The sequence below is a fragment of the Castanea sativa genome, chromosome 1, assembly GCF_040712315.1.
Source record: "Castanea sativa cultivar Marrone di Chiusa Pesio chromosome 1, ASM4071231v1".
Lineage (NCBI taxonomy): Eukaryota > Viridiplantae > Streptophyta > Magnoliopsida > Fagales > Fagaceae > Castanea > Castanea sativa.
In genome coordinates, this window is record NC_134013.1 from 35,314,175 (window position 1) to 35,332,003 (window position 17,829).

The window sequence follows — 17,829 nt, forward strand, 5'->3', positions numbered from 1 at the left end:
TAAGCCATACTTTTAATAGGATTTTTCTTTGACCATGGATGTAGTCTTCATTTGATCCATTTTTTCTGATTCTACCAAACATTTGAAAATGCAAAAATCTATTTTCACATAAAATTTTCCTGAAACAAACAAACATTGCATAAACCTAAAGATTAGTTCTTGTCTTTTTGTTAGTGTGAATAGGCCTGCTAATCGTGCAGCCCAAGAGCTGGCTCAATGGGGGCATTAAGGCCTTTGTATTTTAGTTATGTTGGCTCTGCCCTCTTTAACCCTGGACTTCCATCTGCTCTTTAGACCGACTCTTGTTACATCTTAAATATTTTTTAAAGCCCAAAAAAAAAAACAAACAAGACTATGCTTGTACCAAAGATTAGAATGTGAGTGAGTGGGTGGGTGAGTTATAAATTAATTTATATTATTTTGCAGAGTAGGCTCAGATCATTTCTAGATATATTAACTTTGTCATTATCAACAAAAATTCTAGACATATTTCCATTGTAAGAAACAGGTCACCCTTTACATCCAAAATTAAGAGAAAATTGAAATCCTTGTTTTCACAATGTGTAGAGCAATATATTACTACTTTTGGCAGTGACAAGGAAAATAGGCAGAAAATTTTCCCATTTACATATTCATGTAGACATGCATCTCCCCCATAGTCTCACATTTCCAATCAGCACCCACAATATGGCACAGAGCACTCCAATAACTGAAATAAAAATGAATCCCTTGCCTCTGCCTGCCCTCCTCTTATTAGATTCAGCACCATTTCCAACAGAAACATTTGTATTTTTGATATTCATTCTTACCCTACTAAAGCTAGACATTCGCTCAAAAGCCCGATTCACCAAAGCATTCTCCGAAGCAGATGCAGGGGTAGTGGGTATTGATTCCACAAATGACCATAATGCAGAAGAGAACCGACTTGCAGCACCAACATCCTCATTGCCATTTTCATTCTGATTTGCTTGGGTATGATAATTTGTAGATTCATACGTGACACCTACGCATGAACAAAAACCACCAATTTAACAAATGTCTACCACAGAACATTGACACTCAAACTTGAGTTTTTTCTCTCTTTTTTCTTTTTTTTTTTTTTTTTTTTGCATTTAAAAGTGAACAGGAAAAATTAATCAGAACATTATACATTGCAATCACAAATTCAATAATGTTAAGAGCCCTTGAAGCTAGCTTTCCAATTTTCACATCAATTTATGACAACTATGGCATGTCAACCAAAACCATCCATTTGAACAGGAGCTCAGCCTGGATGGGCAAATGAACACTGAATCTGTGAAAATTTATTTACCTGAGGGTGGTGTAGGAAAATAACCCAGATCTGATTCTGCTGAAGTATATAAGTTTCTTCTTTCATCAAGTGCCCAAAGCTGATCGTTATTCTGACCTGCACCATCAAGATTGGGTTGCAACTGATAATCAAACTGGGTTACTGTATTATTCTCAAGGGTATTTATATATGGATCTGCCACTGTTGCCTGATCGATTGGCCCCATGTCATGAAGAAACAAGGCAGCATCATGGTACAGTTCAAACTCACTTAATCCATCACCATTCCTGTTCTCAAACTGCAAGTTCTCCACTGCTCTGTCATTTGAAAAACTAGGCTCAGGACCAATGAGATCATCAATTTCCAGGAAGTCCTCCTCATGTATTATGAAAGGTTCATGTCCATGAAGATTGGGAGCAGACAAGACCTCAGGTGACTCATACAATTGCAATTGTGAAGTAGCTGACTGTGTAAGGCCAAAGCTGGCCTGCACATCATACAGCTGACCACTTGGGTGCAGCACTTCAACAGGTGCAGCATTCATAACTTCAGTAGAGGCTGGATCCACCATGGTACTCTGTGTTTCTTCTTCACCAACAACCTATATGATAAAATTATAATAATCAATATCTGCGTTCCCTAATATTTAATCTAACACAATACAGAATTAGTATTATAACTCAAAAGCATTGAACCCATGACATAATCCTCCACCCCGTTGCTCATAGTACAACAAGATGCCATTGGTCCAGAGACCATTGGCCACAGAATACAAACATGCAACAAGGAAATGTGAAATTGTTTCTCATTCAAAAAATATTCTAGTCAAGTTTCTTCATATGAGGCAATAAATAATACCAGTGGAAAAAGTTGAGCTCTGACACATTCTGCATTATAGAACAAAATCTAGCATTTTTACTATGTAGGCCAAATAGACACATTTACCACTTGGACCTTATTTCATAAAAATCAGCTGCAACTCACTGTGTGTAAAAAGTTCCCATGTCAGCATATGAAATCAAGCACTGATATCACTATCAAGTAGTTATACCATCTTGTGGTTTTTTTATTTTTGGAAGGGAGGGAGGAAAGTCTAGGGGAGAAAAAAATACTACAGCAAAGAGGTTGTAGAAAGAGAAAATTAGGGAAGATCACCAACCTGAGATAGAATGAGAGCACAATCACCGAGTTGTGGCTGTTCCAGCACAGGATCATCAGCAATTTGCCTCATGAACTCCTCAAATCCATCAAATACTTGACCATTGATTCTCACAGTAGTGAGAGACGTAACCTCATCGAGCTGCTTCACCGAAATATCCCTATCAACAGAGTTGTTAAAATCTGGGCAATCAACATCATCCCACTCTTCTTCTTTAAACGGTGCCCCATATTGCTCACCATTTTTAGGACCAGGTCCACTTTTTTTGTAAAGCTTGTAGAGTGCATAGTAATCCTGAAACATAAAAAGCAGCAAATTTCAGCACACAACAGCCAAAAGAGTAGAAAGCAATCAAGTGATCAACATTATGTTACTCAAGGCAATACCTGAACATTCTGGCATCTCTTAAGCTCCTCCTCGTCCAATGTATACTCATGCATGACCCAGTCAGTGCGTTCCCCATGAGGTGCACGCCCTCTATAAAAAACCAGGGTCTTTTTCACTCCAACTGTCCTAGAATTGCACGTAATGTTACGATCCTTTCCTGTTGCTTTCCAATACCCATGTCTGGTAGCCCTATTTGACCTTCCTCCATTAGGATACTTCCTATCTCTAGGAGTGAAATAGAACCATTGCCTATCTCCAGATTTTAGAATAGATTGCCCTGCATTTCATGTTCACCTTGTTAGGAAAACCAAAATTCAAAACAAGCATAGAGAGTGGTTAAAACCAACAAAGCTCTTTTTTTAATAACCTAGGGATCCTTTCTAAAGAAGAGCCCTTTGGACTCGCCTATAGCCAGTAAAACCGCAGGCAACTGGGCAACTGATCCCACCCACCAAAACCAGAACCGAACAATAGTTTGGTATGCCAAAGAACAGATATGTTTGTGACGTTAAACTAAACTATAGCATTACCCATTTACCCTAAACAATATCATATAAATAAATCCCTTTACCGCTAATCTGAACAATCAAATTAGATTTTTGACATTTGACTAGAAAACGATACAACAATACTAATGTCTATAAACCCTAACTAATTTTCCGCTAAAAGAATTCCATCAACGAAACAATAAGCCTTGCATGTAAATCAATTCTACATATAACAAAAACAAATAACAAGATCTTCTAACAATTCCAGACAACCAAATATCATACCTCATGTTAAAAGAAAACCCATAAACTAAAAACTAATTTTCAGTACCTTGGTTATTCTTATTATTAAAATTATTATATTTATATAAATAAAGTTCGCATCAAACCCAACCAAAAATCCATACTTCAACCGAAACCCATATAAAATCCTAAGCAATCAAACAAAATTTACAAGAATTATTAACAAAGATTCAATTTTTTTAATCAAGCCCAGATTAGTTCCAAGCATAATCAACAACCAAACAAAGGTTTGACTTCAAACCCAAGAATCAAACAACCAAATAAACCAAGTCAACGTTCTCCAAATACCTAAAAAGGAGAAAAGAAAAGGCTTTTAGTACCAGGCAATTCTTCAGGGTCCCATTTGTACACATCGACCTCAGCGATGATATCAAGCTTGAGCTTTCTCCGACAAATCCTCCTCTTCAGATAGTACAGAACAAGCTCCTCGTCTGTCGGGTGGAACCGAAACCCAGGCGGCCATCCATCGTCACCCATACAAGACTCTGATTGAACAGTCATCGATTTCTCTGTTCTCTGTTTTCTGATCAAAAATCAAAAGGGGGTGAAAATTTTGGGATCTCGGGAAAGAGAGATAGAGAGAAAGAAAAGTAAATCTACATGATAGGATTGAGAGGGTAGTGGGGTTTGGTGAAGATTGAAAGTTCAAACCCTAGTAAAGGTTGAGAGTCGGGAGACAAAGACAGAAGAGAAGTGATAGGGTTTGCGGAGAGGTGTCGTAGTCAAACAAACGATGGGGAGAGGCGTATTTTTATGCGACTCTGGGAAGTTTCCTTGAACGAGAAGGAATTGGAAAATTGTTTTTTTTTTTTTTTTAATATTATATATTTTTAGAATATATATATATATTTATATCTATATATATATATATATATATATAAATATTATACCTTTTAGCTCAGCCTAAATAAATAAAGTCCAAGCATTCATAAATAAATAAATAAAGTTTAGAGGACTAAATTAAACGAAATTAGTTATAATATTTTGAATTGAATTTGTTTGTTTCTAAAAAAAAATCAAAATTAAAAGGTGCAATAAGTAATTTAGCCATATTTTTATTTTGAAGAAGATGGAAGCCAGGTAGCATGGATAGTAATACTATTTTTACCTTTTAAAATACATAAATTAAACTTTTTCCTAAATGCAAAAACACCATTTGGGTTTAAATTAATTGTAAAAACATTTCCTAGGATTTAATTCAATTATAAAAACACCTCCTAAGGTTTAAGTCTCTCTTATAACTCCAAGAGGTTTTCTTATTCACCAAATTAACACTATGAGATAACTTTTGTTAGCTGTCATGGACAAAAATATCACGGGACTAATGGCTCGAATCAATTGGCAAGTCTTCTTAATGTGATCATGTAATAATCACATAATATTTTCATCCATTAGAACTAATGAAAGTTAGTCTCATTGGTCAATTTGGCAGATATGAAAAACTCGGGAAGTTATAAGGAATAATTGAAACTTTAAGAAGTGCTTTTGCAATTGACTTAAGCCTCATAGTGTTGTTTTTTCCATTTTAGCATCAAATTTTGGATAAATTACAAATTACATTCTTTAATTATGTCCAAAATTCAATTCAATTATGTAATTTTTATTTTATTTATCTCTGTCTTATAACTTTTACTTTTATTCAATATAATCTTGTCGTCTATTGGGTCACATTGTGTCCTTATGTGTCTTAAAAACGACTTGATTTAGGTATTTTTTGAGTTTTTTAAATTTTATAAAAAATGAAAATATTTTTTCTAAAAAATAATAAAACAAATTGATGGAATGACAAAAACAAAAACCTTTCCAATAAAATAAAAAAAATCCACTATGATTCCTTTCAACTTAGCCAAAACCCAACATCATCAACACACAGATTTTTCGCTTTTTCTAACACTCTTTCTCTCTTTATGACTTGCTATTCTCAGGGGTCTACCACCATGCACCCACAATAGGCGTAGCCAGACTTAAGTTTCTTAAAGTTTTTGACAAGTTGTAAAATGATTTCTGGTGTCAGTATCATATTTTATCCGATCTCAATTTACGTATAAAAATTTCAATTTAAGCATTAAAGATCTCAAAATTTTGCATTTTTACCTAGAAAAATAAATAATTACATGAAATAAATTAATTTGTCCCGATCGGATGTTGGATAAATTAATTTGATAGTTTATGAGCCCAAAATTACATCACTTTGGCCAACTTTGACCAATTTTTACCAAGTTTATTAATAATCAAATTAACTCAAAATTCACCCAATCCCAAATTCCATCTTATTTTAATCAATTTTAGGAATGGATGATCCAAAAAGTTGGTACTTTCATGAAATAGAATCAATTATCTACATCTTAGAACAAATAATTAGTCAATATCATCTTTGGATTGAAAGATATTGCATGTACAAGAGTGACAAAAAATCACATTTGCAAATTTATGTCCTAAACCACCCTACTTTTCACTGGAATATCTTTGTGACCGCATCACCAAATGATATAAAGTTGGAATTTCTGGAAAGTAAAATGCAAGATTTTTCCAACGGAAACTGGAACACAAAATTGGAGTTCTAGGGGGCCTCTAAACAAGTGCTCAAACACTGGACCTAAAAATGGAAAAAATAGGTCTAGAAGATACTGTGAGTGACATTGTAGAAAGTAGAAAATTAGGGATGGGAACTTGGCCTGTCCCCACCATGCACCTAGCTTATATGCATATACACTTAAGTGACGTTTGGATCCAACTTATCTGCATCTATGTTTCCAATTCACCGTTTCAGCTTTTTTTTTTTTCTTTTTTTTCTTTTTTCTGCGCAGCTTTTATTGGACAAGGGCTACTATTCATGTACTGTGCATAAACAGTAGCCGCAAAAGTAGACTTTCCAGCCACTTTCCTGTGTATAAATGGGTCCCATGCACTATTCACGAGACCCACAAACTTCACTTTTTGGTATTTTTTTATTAAAAATTGGTCCCACAGCACTATTCACACATTTAAAAATTATTTTACTACAGTGTTTTCAGTTTTCAGTTTTCAACAATAAGTTCTATTTAAACAGACAAATAATCTGTTTTTCATTTCTTCCTCTCTAATCATTATTTTGCTATAGTCTCTAATCATCTCTTCCTCTCTGCCATATTAGAAAAATAATCCTACATTAAATTTCCATTTTTCTTGAGTAAGTCTCTTAATTACTTCATTAGTCTTAGTACTCTTAAATAATGTCATGCTTTGCTTTGATGTTGTAATTAGCATGTATAGATGAATATGTTTGTATGATTAACATGTTATTTCTATTATTCCACTCTTAGAATGATATATTAATTAAATACTTTGTTCATATGTGCTTACATGTTTCCACATGTAGCTATATGCTTACATGAGCAAACCCATGCATATCCATTTTGAATTGAGCATTATCATTGGGGGTTTACACCCCTTAGTTGCTATTTTATCAACCAACACCCCCAAAAATCAAGTTAATCTTGGTATGTATTGCTATTTTTTTTTTAGCAACTATGAATAGTGCGTTCTTAAATATACAACCTACTATTCATGGGTTGTAAGCATAAAAAAAAATTATTGGAGAGAGAGAGAGAGAGAGAGAGAGAGAGAGAGAGTAAAAAGAGATGGATGAGAGAGATAGAAACAATTATTTTTTATATTATTTGATTGTGTAATTTATATTATTTTATTAAGTTGTATGTATAAATAAGAGTTGAGATGTTGGGTGCAATATTAAATAAGTTGGTAAAGTAGATGTTGATGATTTATTGAAGAATTCTACAAGGTAGAATACCCTAAGAATTTTAGAGAATTTTGATTCTTGTTGAGTGATGTCTTGTGCATCTGATAAGGTTTAATTATATGATGTAGTTAATTAATTTTTTTAAACTGGTCTTCATTTAAATTATATATTTTTATAAATTTTTTCTATTTTTTCACTTTAGGTGCAATACTTTTGAAGCCTCCACACATGTATGTAAAAGAGCATGAGTTTATGAGTACTATAATTTTTATTACATTGAGCTAATAAATTGACGTAGTTACATTGGGCTTATAAACTGAGGTATCCCCAATCACAGTGAGACAATTCAAATATTCAATTATAAGTGATTAAAATTCACTAATTACATTAATTGGATCATTAGTTTGTAAGTTATTGAGAGTATGTTTGAGATCCACTTATTTTGTTAAAATTGAAAATTTTTTAATGAAAGTACTATAAAGGTAAAAGTTAGCTGAAATACTACAATAAGACCTATAAATAATATAAAAATTGCAATGAAACCTATGAATAGTTCCTAAAATAAATTTTTTTTTTTTTAGAAATAGTACCAAAATTAAATTTAATAGTAAAATAAGCTGGTTTTTTAATTTGGAACCAAATGCATAATGAGCTTATAAGCTAAGGTCTTCCCGATCAAATAAAGACAATTCAAATATTCAGTTATACATTATTAAAATTCACTAATTATATATATATATATATATATTTGAAATCACTAATTATATTGATTGAAACCTTAGTTTGTAAGTTTTATACGGCAAAAATGGGAGTAATGTTACCATTTTCCACCTCAGAAACGCTTATGCAAGATTCAAACGTGTGTAATGGGAATCAATAAAGATCATCTGAGCTGGAAATTTCTCTCCAGATTTATAATCACCACAAAAACAAAATAAATTTTAAAAAAATAGCAAAATGATTTTCTTTTCTCCCAAACGAAGATCGGTTTTCATTTTCTCATACAAATAAATCATTTGAAAAAAAAAAAAATTACAAACAAGCATTTCCAATTGTTGATCCGATTAAGCCCTAGATCTGAATCCGAATCCCAGCTTTGATCTCAACGGAAAAATTTCAGAAAATACCGCATTTTGATCTCGGTAAGTCTTTGAATTATTTTGTTTTGCTTTTTTTTTGGGTAAAAAATGAAATAAAATAATTTGTGCGTGTTTTGTTTGGTTGTTGAGAAAATGGTAGGAAATGAAAAGAAAATCAAAACTTGAATTTCAGGTTCCACATTACAACAAAGTGGCATTATACGTAAGATTTTAAAATCACAAATTTTATTCTCTTACAGGGTGTAGAACAAGAACAAGAACATAGAAATTATAGATCTTGAGGTGTAATGCGGGTTCAGAATTCGAATTCCTTGAGTTAAATTTTGAAGCTGAAAGAAATTGATATTATAATTTCCGAGCATAGCCATGGTTTTTTGGGAAGGGTATGTGAGCGACGAGGCAATGGGGACTTTTGCCCCAATTGTGGTGTACTGGTTGTACGCAGGGTTCTATCAGCTGCTGCCTCCATTGGAGAATTTCCGGTTGCATACTAGAAAGGAGGAGGATGAGAAGAATTCGGTGCCGCTTTCTGCTGTTGTTAAGGGTGTCTTGCTTCAGCAGCTCGTGCAAGCCACCGTTGCGCAGGCGCTCTTCTTGGTTGGTTTTTCAGCTCAATTCTATTCATTTTGTGTTAATTTGTTGCCATTTGTTTCAAAATTTTGTTGCTTAAAAGGCTTAGTATATGTGTGATTTCATCTTTAATATTGGTTTCCTTTCACATCATGCTGCTAAACTAAGAATGTAGCTTTACTTCTGTTCTGAAACTAGGAGTTGCGCATCTAGGTCACATTTCCGAGGAGCTTGGGTTTTTATTGAGTGGTCAAGTAATGTGATTTCATCTCTGGAAAGTTTTAAAGTTATGCTTCACTTTGAAAATATAGCTTTTTAAAATATTGCATAATGTGCTCCCCTTGCTCCTCCCATTGTGGTCTAATAAGACATCAACATATTAAATAATGAAGAGAGAAGAGTTAACTAATGACACGTCTTGGGATGCCATGATAACATTTCCTGTCAAAAGAGCAAGGATAACAAAACAAACAATAGAGGCATTATGATCCGAGTTCAAAGCTCTGAATGTGTAGACTGCATAGGATATAGAATAAGTGGAAAAGATAAACCATTTTTGTGGAAGAAGGTTTCAAAGCTATACTGCAAATGACATGATGAGAAGAAATTTTAACGAGGCCTTATAGGCCCCTGTGCTTGCTAATATCATAATCCTTGCGAGTGTTTATGGGATAATCATGTTGAGCTTTTCAGTGCTAGATATGATCATCACACCCACTTTGGCAACATGTGAATTGTTTACCCTGTTTGCTAATCAGATTCTTTTTGAAACTAGAGAGAAAGAGGACTGGATCATGGGGGAGGCCAGGGAGGGGGGGGGGTATAAAAAACATATGTAAGGAAGTGAAATAGGAAGTACAAGGAAAATAATGATGATAATTTAATCATCCACATCATTTTCATCCTTCCCATACCCTCATGCAACCTTAGAGTATAAGCTGAAGCTTTAGCTGTGTCAAATTGAACCTCTTAGTCTCCCCAAGTTTTCCAATGCTTAATTTAATGAATAATCAACTTTGAGTTTCTGATCCATGTTGCATAGTTTGCTTTGGGTATTGCTCAATCATTACACCCAATTTTTACTGCATTGCCCGATATGGCATCAATTAACTCATAGTGTCTGTCTTTATAGTACATGTTGTCCACATCGAACCTTTATAATTGAAAATTACTTATTATAGGTCTTCCCATCAGCCTTAAAATCTGCTTTTGGATGCCTAGTTTTTCCATCTCTTGCATTGATCAATTTGGCTTTTCTTGGGATCAGACTTGTTCTTGTGGTAAAAAATAAGGCTGAGATTTCCCTGAGATGATGTCCTCTTCAGGGGGTACTTTCTATTGGAATATCAGATTTATCCGACCGGTTCAAGATTGGGAGTTAGAATCGGTTGCCTCCTTTATGGATCATATAAGTATTAGTGCTGTTTCTTTGAGAAGAAATGAGGCGGATAAAATGTATTGGAAACTTTCTCCTCGGGGTGTTTTTGATGTTCGCTCTTATTACAAGGCTTTACAACCTTCAATCACCTGTCCTTTCCCATGGAAATCTTTGTGGAAACCAAAGGTGCTTTCTAAGGTTAGCTTTTTTATTTGGACAGCAGCGTTACAGAAAATTTTAACTGTTGATAGTTTAAGAAGACGAAAATTGGTGGTGGTGGATTGGTGTTGCATGTGTAAGAGGAATGGGGAGACTATGGATCACTTACTTCTACATTGCCCAATAGCTTAAGAGTTATGGAATATGGTGTGTTTCCTTTTTGGGGTTCACTGGGTCATGACGCGTAGTGTGGTGGAACTTATAGCAAGTTGGTCACAGAAGTTTCACAGACCCAAAACTAAGGTGCTTTGGAGTATGATCCCTCATTGTCTTATGTGGATCATATGGAGGGAAAGGAAAAGGAATAATCGTACTTTTGAAGGGGATGAAAGGTCGATGCATGAGTTGAAGCGCTTCTTCTTTCAGACTTTGTTTGAATGGGAAAATGCTTTGGATTTTGTTAATTTCATTTCTCTTCCTGATATGATGGATTTTTGTACTTATTCCTGTTTAGTTTTTTTTTTTCTTTTTTGCCTTTTAGCACACTGCCTGTGTGCCTTGTTTTATTTATTTTTTCCTTATATTGATTTTCAATGAAGTTTATAACTTATAAAAAAAAAGGTTCATTCCATCTTCTGTGGAAATTGAATGACGTTTGGACAGTAGCAGTGTTGGAGGCATAGAAGCTGAACTTGGACTTGCTTTAGAGATCCCATCTTCTCACTAATAGAAAGTCCAATAGCTTTCATGTTGAGAACAGCAGCCAAGATGTTATCTAGATTCTAGAGTTGCTTCAATCTCCCCTTATATTTGGCAATGGTAGACTGAATAGTTTGTAGTTCTTTCATACAGTCAACGTCATTATGTTGGTCTCAGTATCTTGAAGGAAGCGTCAAAGATGGAATTTAGTTTAATGTGTGGCACCATTGACTTTGATGAACATTCTATCAAATGGTTGATAGGAAACAAAATTTCGCTAGGAATTTGTAATAGGATCATTCATTTCGGTACTGGCTGAGGTAGGAAAATGCTGGATAACTTGGTAAATAATGCGTTTAAGATTTGAAATGTGTAAAAAGGATTTTAATGGCTTTTGGGTAAAATTTGCGTGGAGTAGATCAAGGTTAAAAGTTGTGAAAAAAAAATTGCATAAAAGTGTAAAAAAGATTGATGAAATTCCAGCTTTGATTGTTTGATGGAGGCATAGAATCAAAGGTTTGAAAGATGGCATCACTGTAGTTTGAAGTGGTTGAAAGAAAATGCAGATGGTTTAACAGATGAAGAGGAAAAGAGTAAGCGTAATTAGCAGAAGACAGAGCACGTACAATATGAAACACTAAAACGAAGCTTCAAGCTATTAGTTTCAGTTTCATGGCACAATCTAACAAGATAATTCATCCCAATTATAGATTGGGTAACACTAAGAAAAAAACTAATGCTATTACTTAAACTAAATAAATCCTACTCATAATCAAAACACCATTTTTGGAAAACTTAAATGAAAACTACTTATTGACTCAACTAAATACAATGAACCCTTACTGATAAATAATAATAAAAACTACAATGAACCCTCCATCTTGGAGTAAACATGCATCTTCTTTTCCATTGGCATTTTGATTGGAATTAGCCTGTATCTTAGTTTGGGCTTAGATATTGAGTCTATCTTCTGTAATACATCATTATATGTAAAGTTATCAGTCTTGTAGGAATGGTCATCTTTATGATGTAGGACAAAAAGAACAGAAACCAGATCAAATTTGCAATTCCTGGACAGATTTGACACAGGAGTGTCCCAAGCCCAACCAAGTTGTTTTTGAAGTCCAGCAAATAAAGCCCAGTATTTAGAATGAATTTTCCCTCCAAATTAAGAAGATGAATGAGTTATTTTGGTTTCCCCATTCCCGGTATCAAGATTGGATTTTGAGGAATTTGGGTTAGGATTCTGGATTTTAAGGGTGTAAAGGTGACAAATCTATGTTCATTACTTATCAAAAAAAAAAAAAAGAGTGACGAATCAATATGTGGTTGCAATGTAAGTTGCTGGAAATTTAAAAACGGAAAAGAAAAAGAATATACCTCTAGGCATCACACCTAGAATTTCTAGAACTTTGTATCCTTTAAACCTCAAATAACTCTTCATAGTTTTTTGACAATTTAGAAAACGTATTATTCTTCTCTTGAGTCTTGAATAGAAAGCACTACGTTCATATAAATATGTGACTAATATGTGAGGTTTATAGAAAACACTACGTTCATATAAATATGTGAGGTTTATAGGATACAAAGCTTAAATTATGACCACCACATATTCATATAAATTGGTTTTTTATTAAAAAACCAAGTACACTAGAAGTGTACTACAATGGCACAAATCAAAAACCTAGATTACAACGATCAATAAGATTGGGGAGAGAAAAACAAGAATAAGAAGGCAAAATTAAATTCCACTCAAGGAGAGTACGGAAAAAGAAAAACTTAATGTCAAGAATAAACTGTTCATAGTCCTCAAAGTATCGAGCATTCCGCTCCCGCCATAAGTACCAAAATAAACAATGCAACACAAACCTCCATAAACCTATATTTCGATACCTACCAAACTTCCCCTGCCAAGAAGCTAACAACTCACTAAGTTTATACAACATAACCCAATTTATACCAAACAAACAAAATACCATAGACCACAACTCATATGCTATAGGACAATGAAGAAGAAGATGATTCATCGATTCTCCTCACCTTTTACACATAAATCACCACTCTAACATTGCAATATGCCTCTTTCAAAGATCATTCGTAGTTAAGATCTTACCTAAGGCATCATTTACACCAGGCATCATTGCATCGTCTGATTGCTGTTAATGCAATTTGAGCTTTCATAGTATCTAGAAGGATGCATTTGTGACAGTGTAGGATCATTATATTCCTAGGCTTAAGCCTAAGCATGGGTTTGAACATCTACCTTGCTTGATTGCCTTAAAAGGAAGGTTACTATTAAGTTATTGAGATAAAAGGCTGCATAAGACAATTTTATTACTTATTGAAAAAGAAAAAAATGATGGACAAGAAAATTTGAACATGAAGAACCACAGCTACACCATTTTCAACTAATGTTTTATTTAGAAGTCTCTTCAAGGGCTGGGAGAAGAACTAAAAAGAGGGGGCTTGAAGTGAGTTCAAACTTAGAACCATCTGATGACCTGCTATAATTTTAAAATTTTGTCACATATACAGTTAAATTTGGGTTTTGGTCACAGGATTCATGTAACTTAATCTAACTGGTTTGGATTGCATTATGGTCCAGATAGTGCCATTTTGTCACATATGGGATTTTTTTGGGGATAAATTACAATGCTTTCTCATTAGTTGTAGTGGTCTAAATGGACATGTCAATCAAGGAAGTAACATAGTCTATGACTTTAAATGGAATAGAATGGAGAAAAAGAATACATTTGGCTGACTTTAACTAATCTTGTTGAGGATCCATAGCCGACCTAAAAAATTTGGGACCATGGGCTTTGTTGTTGTTGTTGTTGTATAAATTATAATGCTCTCTCTTTACTTGATAGGATCTATCTTCCTCCATACTATCCAGCACTTAAGTTTCTCCAACAAATTTGACTTTTTCACCCTCACCTCTCCAAATACCTCTTGTTCTTTTTTGGATATAAACATTAGATTTCTTATTTACCCATCATACGTGGTTCCAGTAGAGAAATAAACTTTTGCCAAGCCACCCTCCACTCTTTTACAAAATTATCACTATTCACCAACTTCTCCCGTGAGTATCCTAAAATTGTTCAAATTAATTGACGATGCATGTGCTAGTATCATAGTATGTGCCTTGACTCGTATGTAATGACAACTTTTTGCTTGATTGCATCAGTTATCAATTTTACTAGATTTATGCTCTGTTTGTGTGGGCGGAAAACATTTTCTCTATTTCTAGTGTTAGGGACTGAATTGGAAAACAAGCCCAATGGAGCAGAAATTTTTTTCAGAAAAGTTACATACTCAACAAACCATCCCAAATAAACTCTACACCACAAAAATGAAAAAACTCTCCCAATGGTGACTTTATTTGTTTGTCTCCCCTCTCCCCCCACAGACCAATTGTTGCCACCGTTGGCTAATTGTTGTCTTTTCAAACAATATTTTTTGCTTAAAATTAGTTGCATTTCTGCTTTATTTTTGTTGTTGCATAGATTCCAAATTTAGGATCAAATTTCCCATTTGAGGCAGCAAAAAGAAAAGAAAAAAAAAAAATCCTATTTGGGGTCTGTTTCATGAAAGAAAGATTTGTCATATAATTTTTGGAATTACAAGAATTTTTAATGATTATCAATGCAAGTCAAATAAGAGAAGATGTTTTCTGACTCATTTTCAGGGTTGCAACCTAATATGGGAAAAGAAGTCAGTTTTCTGGAAAATGTTTTCTAGAAAACACGCCATTTTTCGGAAAATGTTTTTGTCAAAACAAACGGAGTGTATTATTAAGTAATTAAAGGTTTGCATAAATATGTCCGGATTACAAGTTATGCTTTTACTGCCTCATGTATTCTCCTCAACCATGCTAAAGGATATGATCGCATCTATTTCAGTAAGGACGGAAGTCACATGCAAATATTTTTTTTACTGTCTTTCATATCTAAGCCAATGACCTTCAGGTCAAATGATATTTCTTGGTGTTTCCAACAAAGACATCTAGGGTCTATATCTCCCTCCCACACTTAAAAGTGAACATATATATATATATATATATATATATATATAGACATACATACATACATACATACATACATACATACATGTATATATATATGCACACACACACACGCAACCCAATTGAATGTCATCTTTTTGCAGATTGTAAGAAGATATTAACTTCTTTACCCCCTTACATTTGAATGTATTTTACCAGTATAGTGCTATGGATGAAAGGTTTGATATGCTCTTATTGTTGACATGGCATTGTGAAGATCACACAGATTGCTTGATCTCTTTTGCTTCATCTTTGGAAAATTTACTAAACTCAAATTGTGGATATTATATTAAAGAAAACACTATCAATTGATTCAATTGAAGAAACCTTGTAAAAATTTCACCCCTTTATGCTTTTTGGATGATTGATTGAGTAGCATTATTATTTATGTGAGCCTGCCTGCTGAGTAATCAGTGAATTTGTCAGAATTATACAACTAGATACCAACCAAATTGTATTGATAAATATGGGGCTGATAAATCATATTAAGAAGTTGAGAGCTGGTAACTTCACATTTTGGTATATCAAATCAACTGCTAGTGAAGACATTATTTTTTCCTTTTTGGTACCTTTACTGTTTAAGTTTGACTAATGTTCTTGCATTGGTGCTACAGCTGACCTCGAAGGCTAATGCATCAGGGATCACGATTCAGCCCTCCATTCCTGTGCAAATTGTGCAGATTGTTGTTGCAATGTTTGTCATGGACTCTTGGCAGTACTTTGTGCATCGCTACATGCATCATAACAAGTTTCTGTACCGCCACATCCACTCTCAGCATCACAGGCTGGTTGTCCCCTATGCAATTGGGGCCCTTTACAATCATCCGCTTGAAGGACTCTTGCTGGACACTTTTGGTGGGGCAATCTCTTTTCTTGTCTCAGGGATGACTGCCCGAACAGCTGTTTTTTTCTTCTGCTTTGCTGTTATTAAAACCGTTGATGATCACTGTGGTCTTTGGTTGCCTGGCAATATTTTCCATATTGTCTTCCAGAACAACAGTGCTTATCATGACATCCATCATCAACTCCAAGGACTTAAGTACAACTACTCTCAACCTTTCTTTCCCATATGGGATAAACTTCTTGGAACGCACATGCCATACAATCTAGTAAAGCGACCTGAAGGGGGTTTTGAGGCAAGGGCAATGAAAGACTAGAAGTTCACTAACAATTTTCTCAATGTATTACTTTAACCTCACTCAGACAGGAATGATTTTTGGTTGAGGATGAGCCATGTGTTGGAAAGCTGAAAGAATTATTAGAGGCTACATTGTAGGCATCCAGTCGGAGTTGATTTGATTTGATTCCTCTTTTGATTGCTCAACAGTATTTTCAGTCGGTTCTTGTAGCATCACCAATCTATTATGAATTCTAATTGTGTTATTCTATGTTATCTATTATGTAGCATATTTGCTTCCTTGTCATGGAATGCTAGGATATTCAGGACTATTGAGATTGGTGTACTTGCCTTGTATGTTGCTTTAGATAGCTAGAAATTGTTTGCAAAATAAGGAATTTGTAATTTGGAATGCTTTAATGATTTGAATTCATGCTATCATGCCCTGGTTGTTCCAATTCGCCTTGTGCTTCTTTTTCTTTGATGATCATGCTGAATAGAATTTATTCCATTTCATCTCTTTTTTGTATTACTTGTTGCCTTCTTCTGATTAAAGCTAGTAGACAAATTAGCCCTGTCCAACTGTTTTTTATTTTTATTTTTTGAATGACTGTTTATGTTTAAAAGAGGAGAGATTAAGGGCTTGTTTGGTTAAAAAAATAGTCACTCATCACTTAAAATACCCCAACTCTCTACACCCCACCTATTTGGCACCATCATTCACTTGTCATCACTTAATATTTTTTAACTGTTGTGGGCCTCATACCTATCACTTGGTGCAGCTTTTACTTTCTTTTTTTTTCCCCTCAACTCCAATACCCAAACTCACTGAACCAGTGAAAAAAAAAAAAAACTCACCGAACCCATTGAGGAAAAAAAAGAGTCAAAAGTTGCGACTGACTTGATTAGTGGGTCCCTCAATGTATGTTTAATTACGAAAATGCCATTGAAAACAGAGTTATGAAAATTGAAAACACCTAAAATGTGTTTTTAGTTTCCATAACTCATCACTCAAAAATCAGAAAATTGAGTGATGGAAACAATGATCCAAAACTCATCCAAACAAATGCTCATCCGTGGGACCCACTTGTTTTGGATGATGGATCATGAAAACTGAGTGATATCACTCAGTTTTCATGCAATCCAAACAACACCTAAACATCAATTTCTATTAAGTGTGTGTTTGGCAAAAATTAAAAAGCCAGCATATTTTACTATTCAACTTATTTTTGCTACTATTCATAGGTCCTATTATACTTTTTGATACTATTCATGAGTCTTATTGTACTATTTCAGCTAACTTTTACCTTTATTTACAATACTTTCAGCAAAAAAAATTTAATTTCAGCAAAATAAGCAGATCCCAAACAGACCAT

At 34.2% G+C, this 17,829-nt stretch overlaps 2 protein-coding genes across 2 annotated transcripts; one reads left to right on the top strand and one right to left on the bottom strand.

Moving 5' to 3' along the window:
• Positions 1-441: 441 nt before the first annotated feature.
• On the bottom strand, positions 442-4,406 carry LOC142639983 (NAC domain-containing protein 17-like). Its single transcript, XM_075814105.1, has 5 exons — positions 3,949-4,406; positions 2,837-3,114; positions 2,451-2,744; positions 1,313-1,892; positions 442-1,003 (listed from the first exon to the last, which is right to left on the bottom strand). The coding sequence occupies exons 1-5, from the start codon at positions 4,127-4,129 to the stop codon at positions 633-635; spliced, it is 1,704 nt and encodes a 567-aa protein (XP_075670220.1). The 5' UTR covers positions 4,130-4,406; the 3' UTR covers positions 442-632.
• Positions 4,407-8,139: 3,733 nt separating this feature from the next.
• LOC142639992 (very-long-chain aldehyde decarbonylase GL1-9-like) lies at positions 8,140-16,911 on the top strand. The gene is made up of 3 exons (XM_075814112.1): positions 8,140-8,509; positions 8,707-9,064; positions 15,951-16,911. The coding sequence occupies exons 2-3, from the start codon at positions 8,834-8,836 to the stop codon at positions 16,491-16,493; spliced, it is 774 nt and encodes a 257-aa protein (XP_075670227.1). The 5' UTR covers positions 8,140-8,509; positions 8,707-8,833; the 3' UTR covers positions 16,494-16,911.
• Positions 16,912-17,829: the final 918 nt, after the last annotated feature.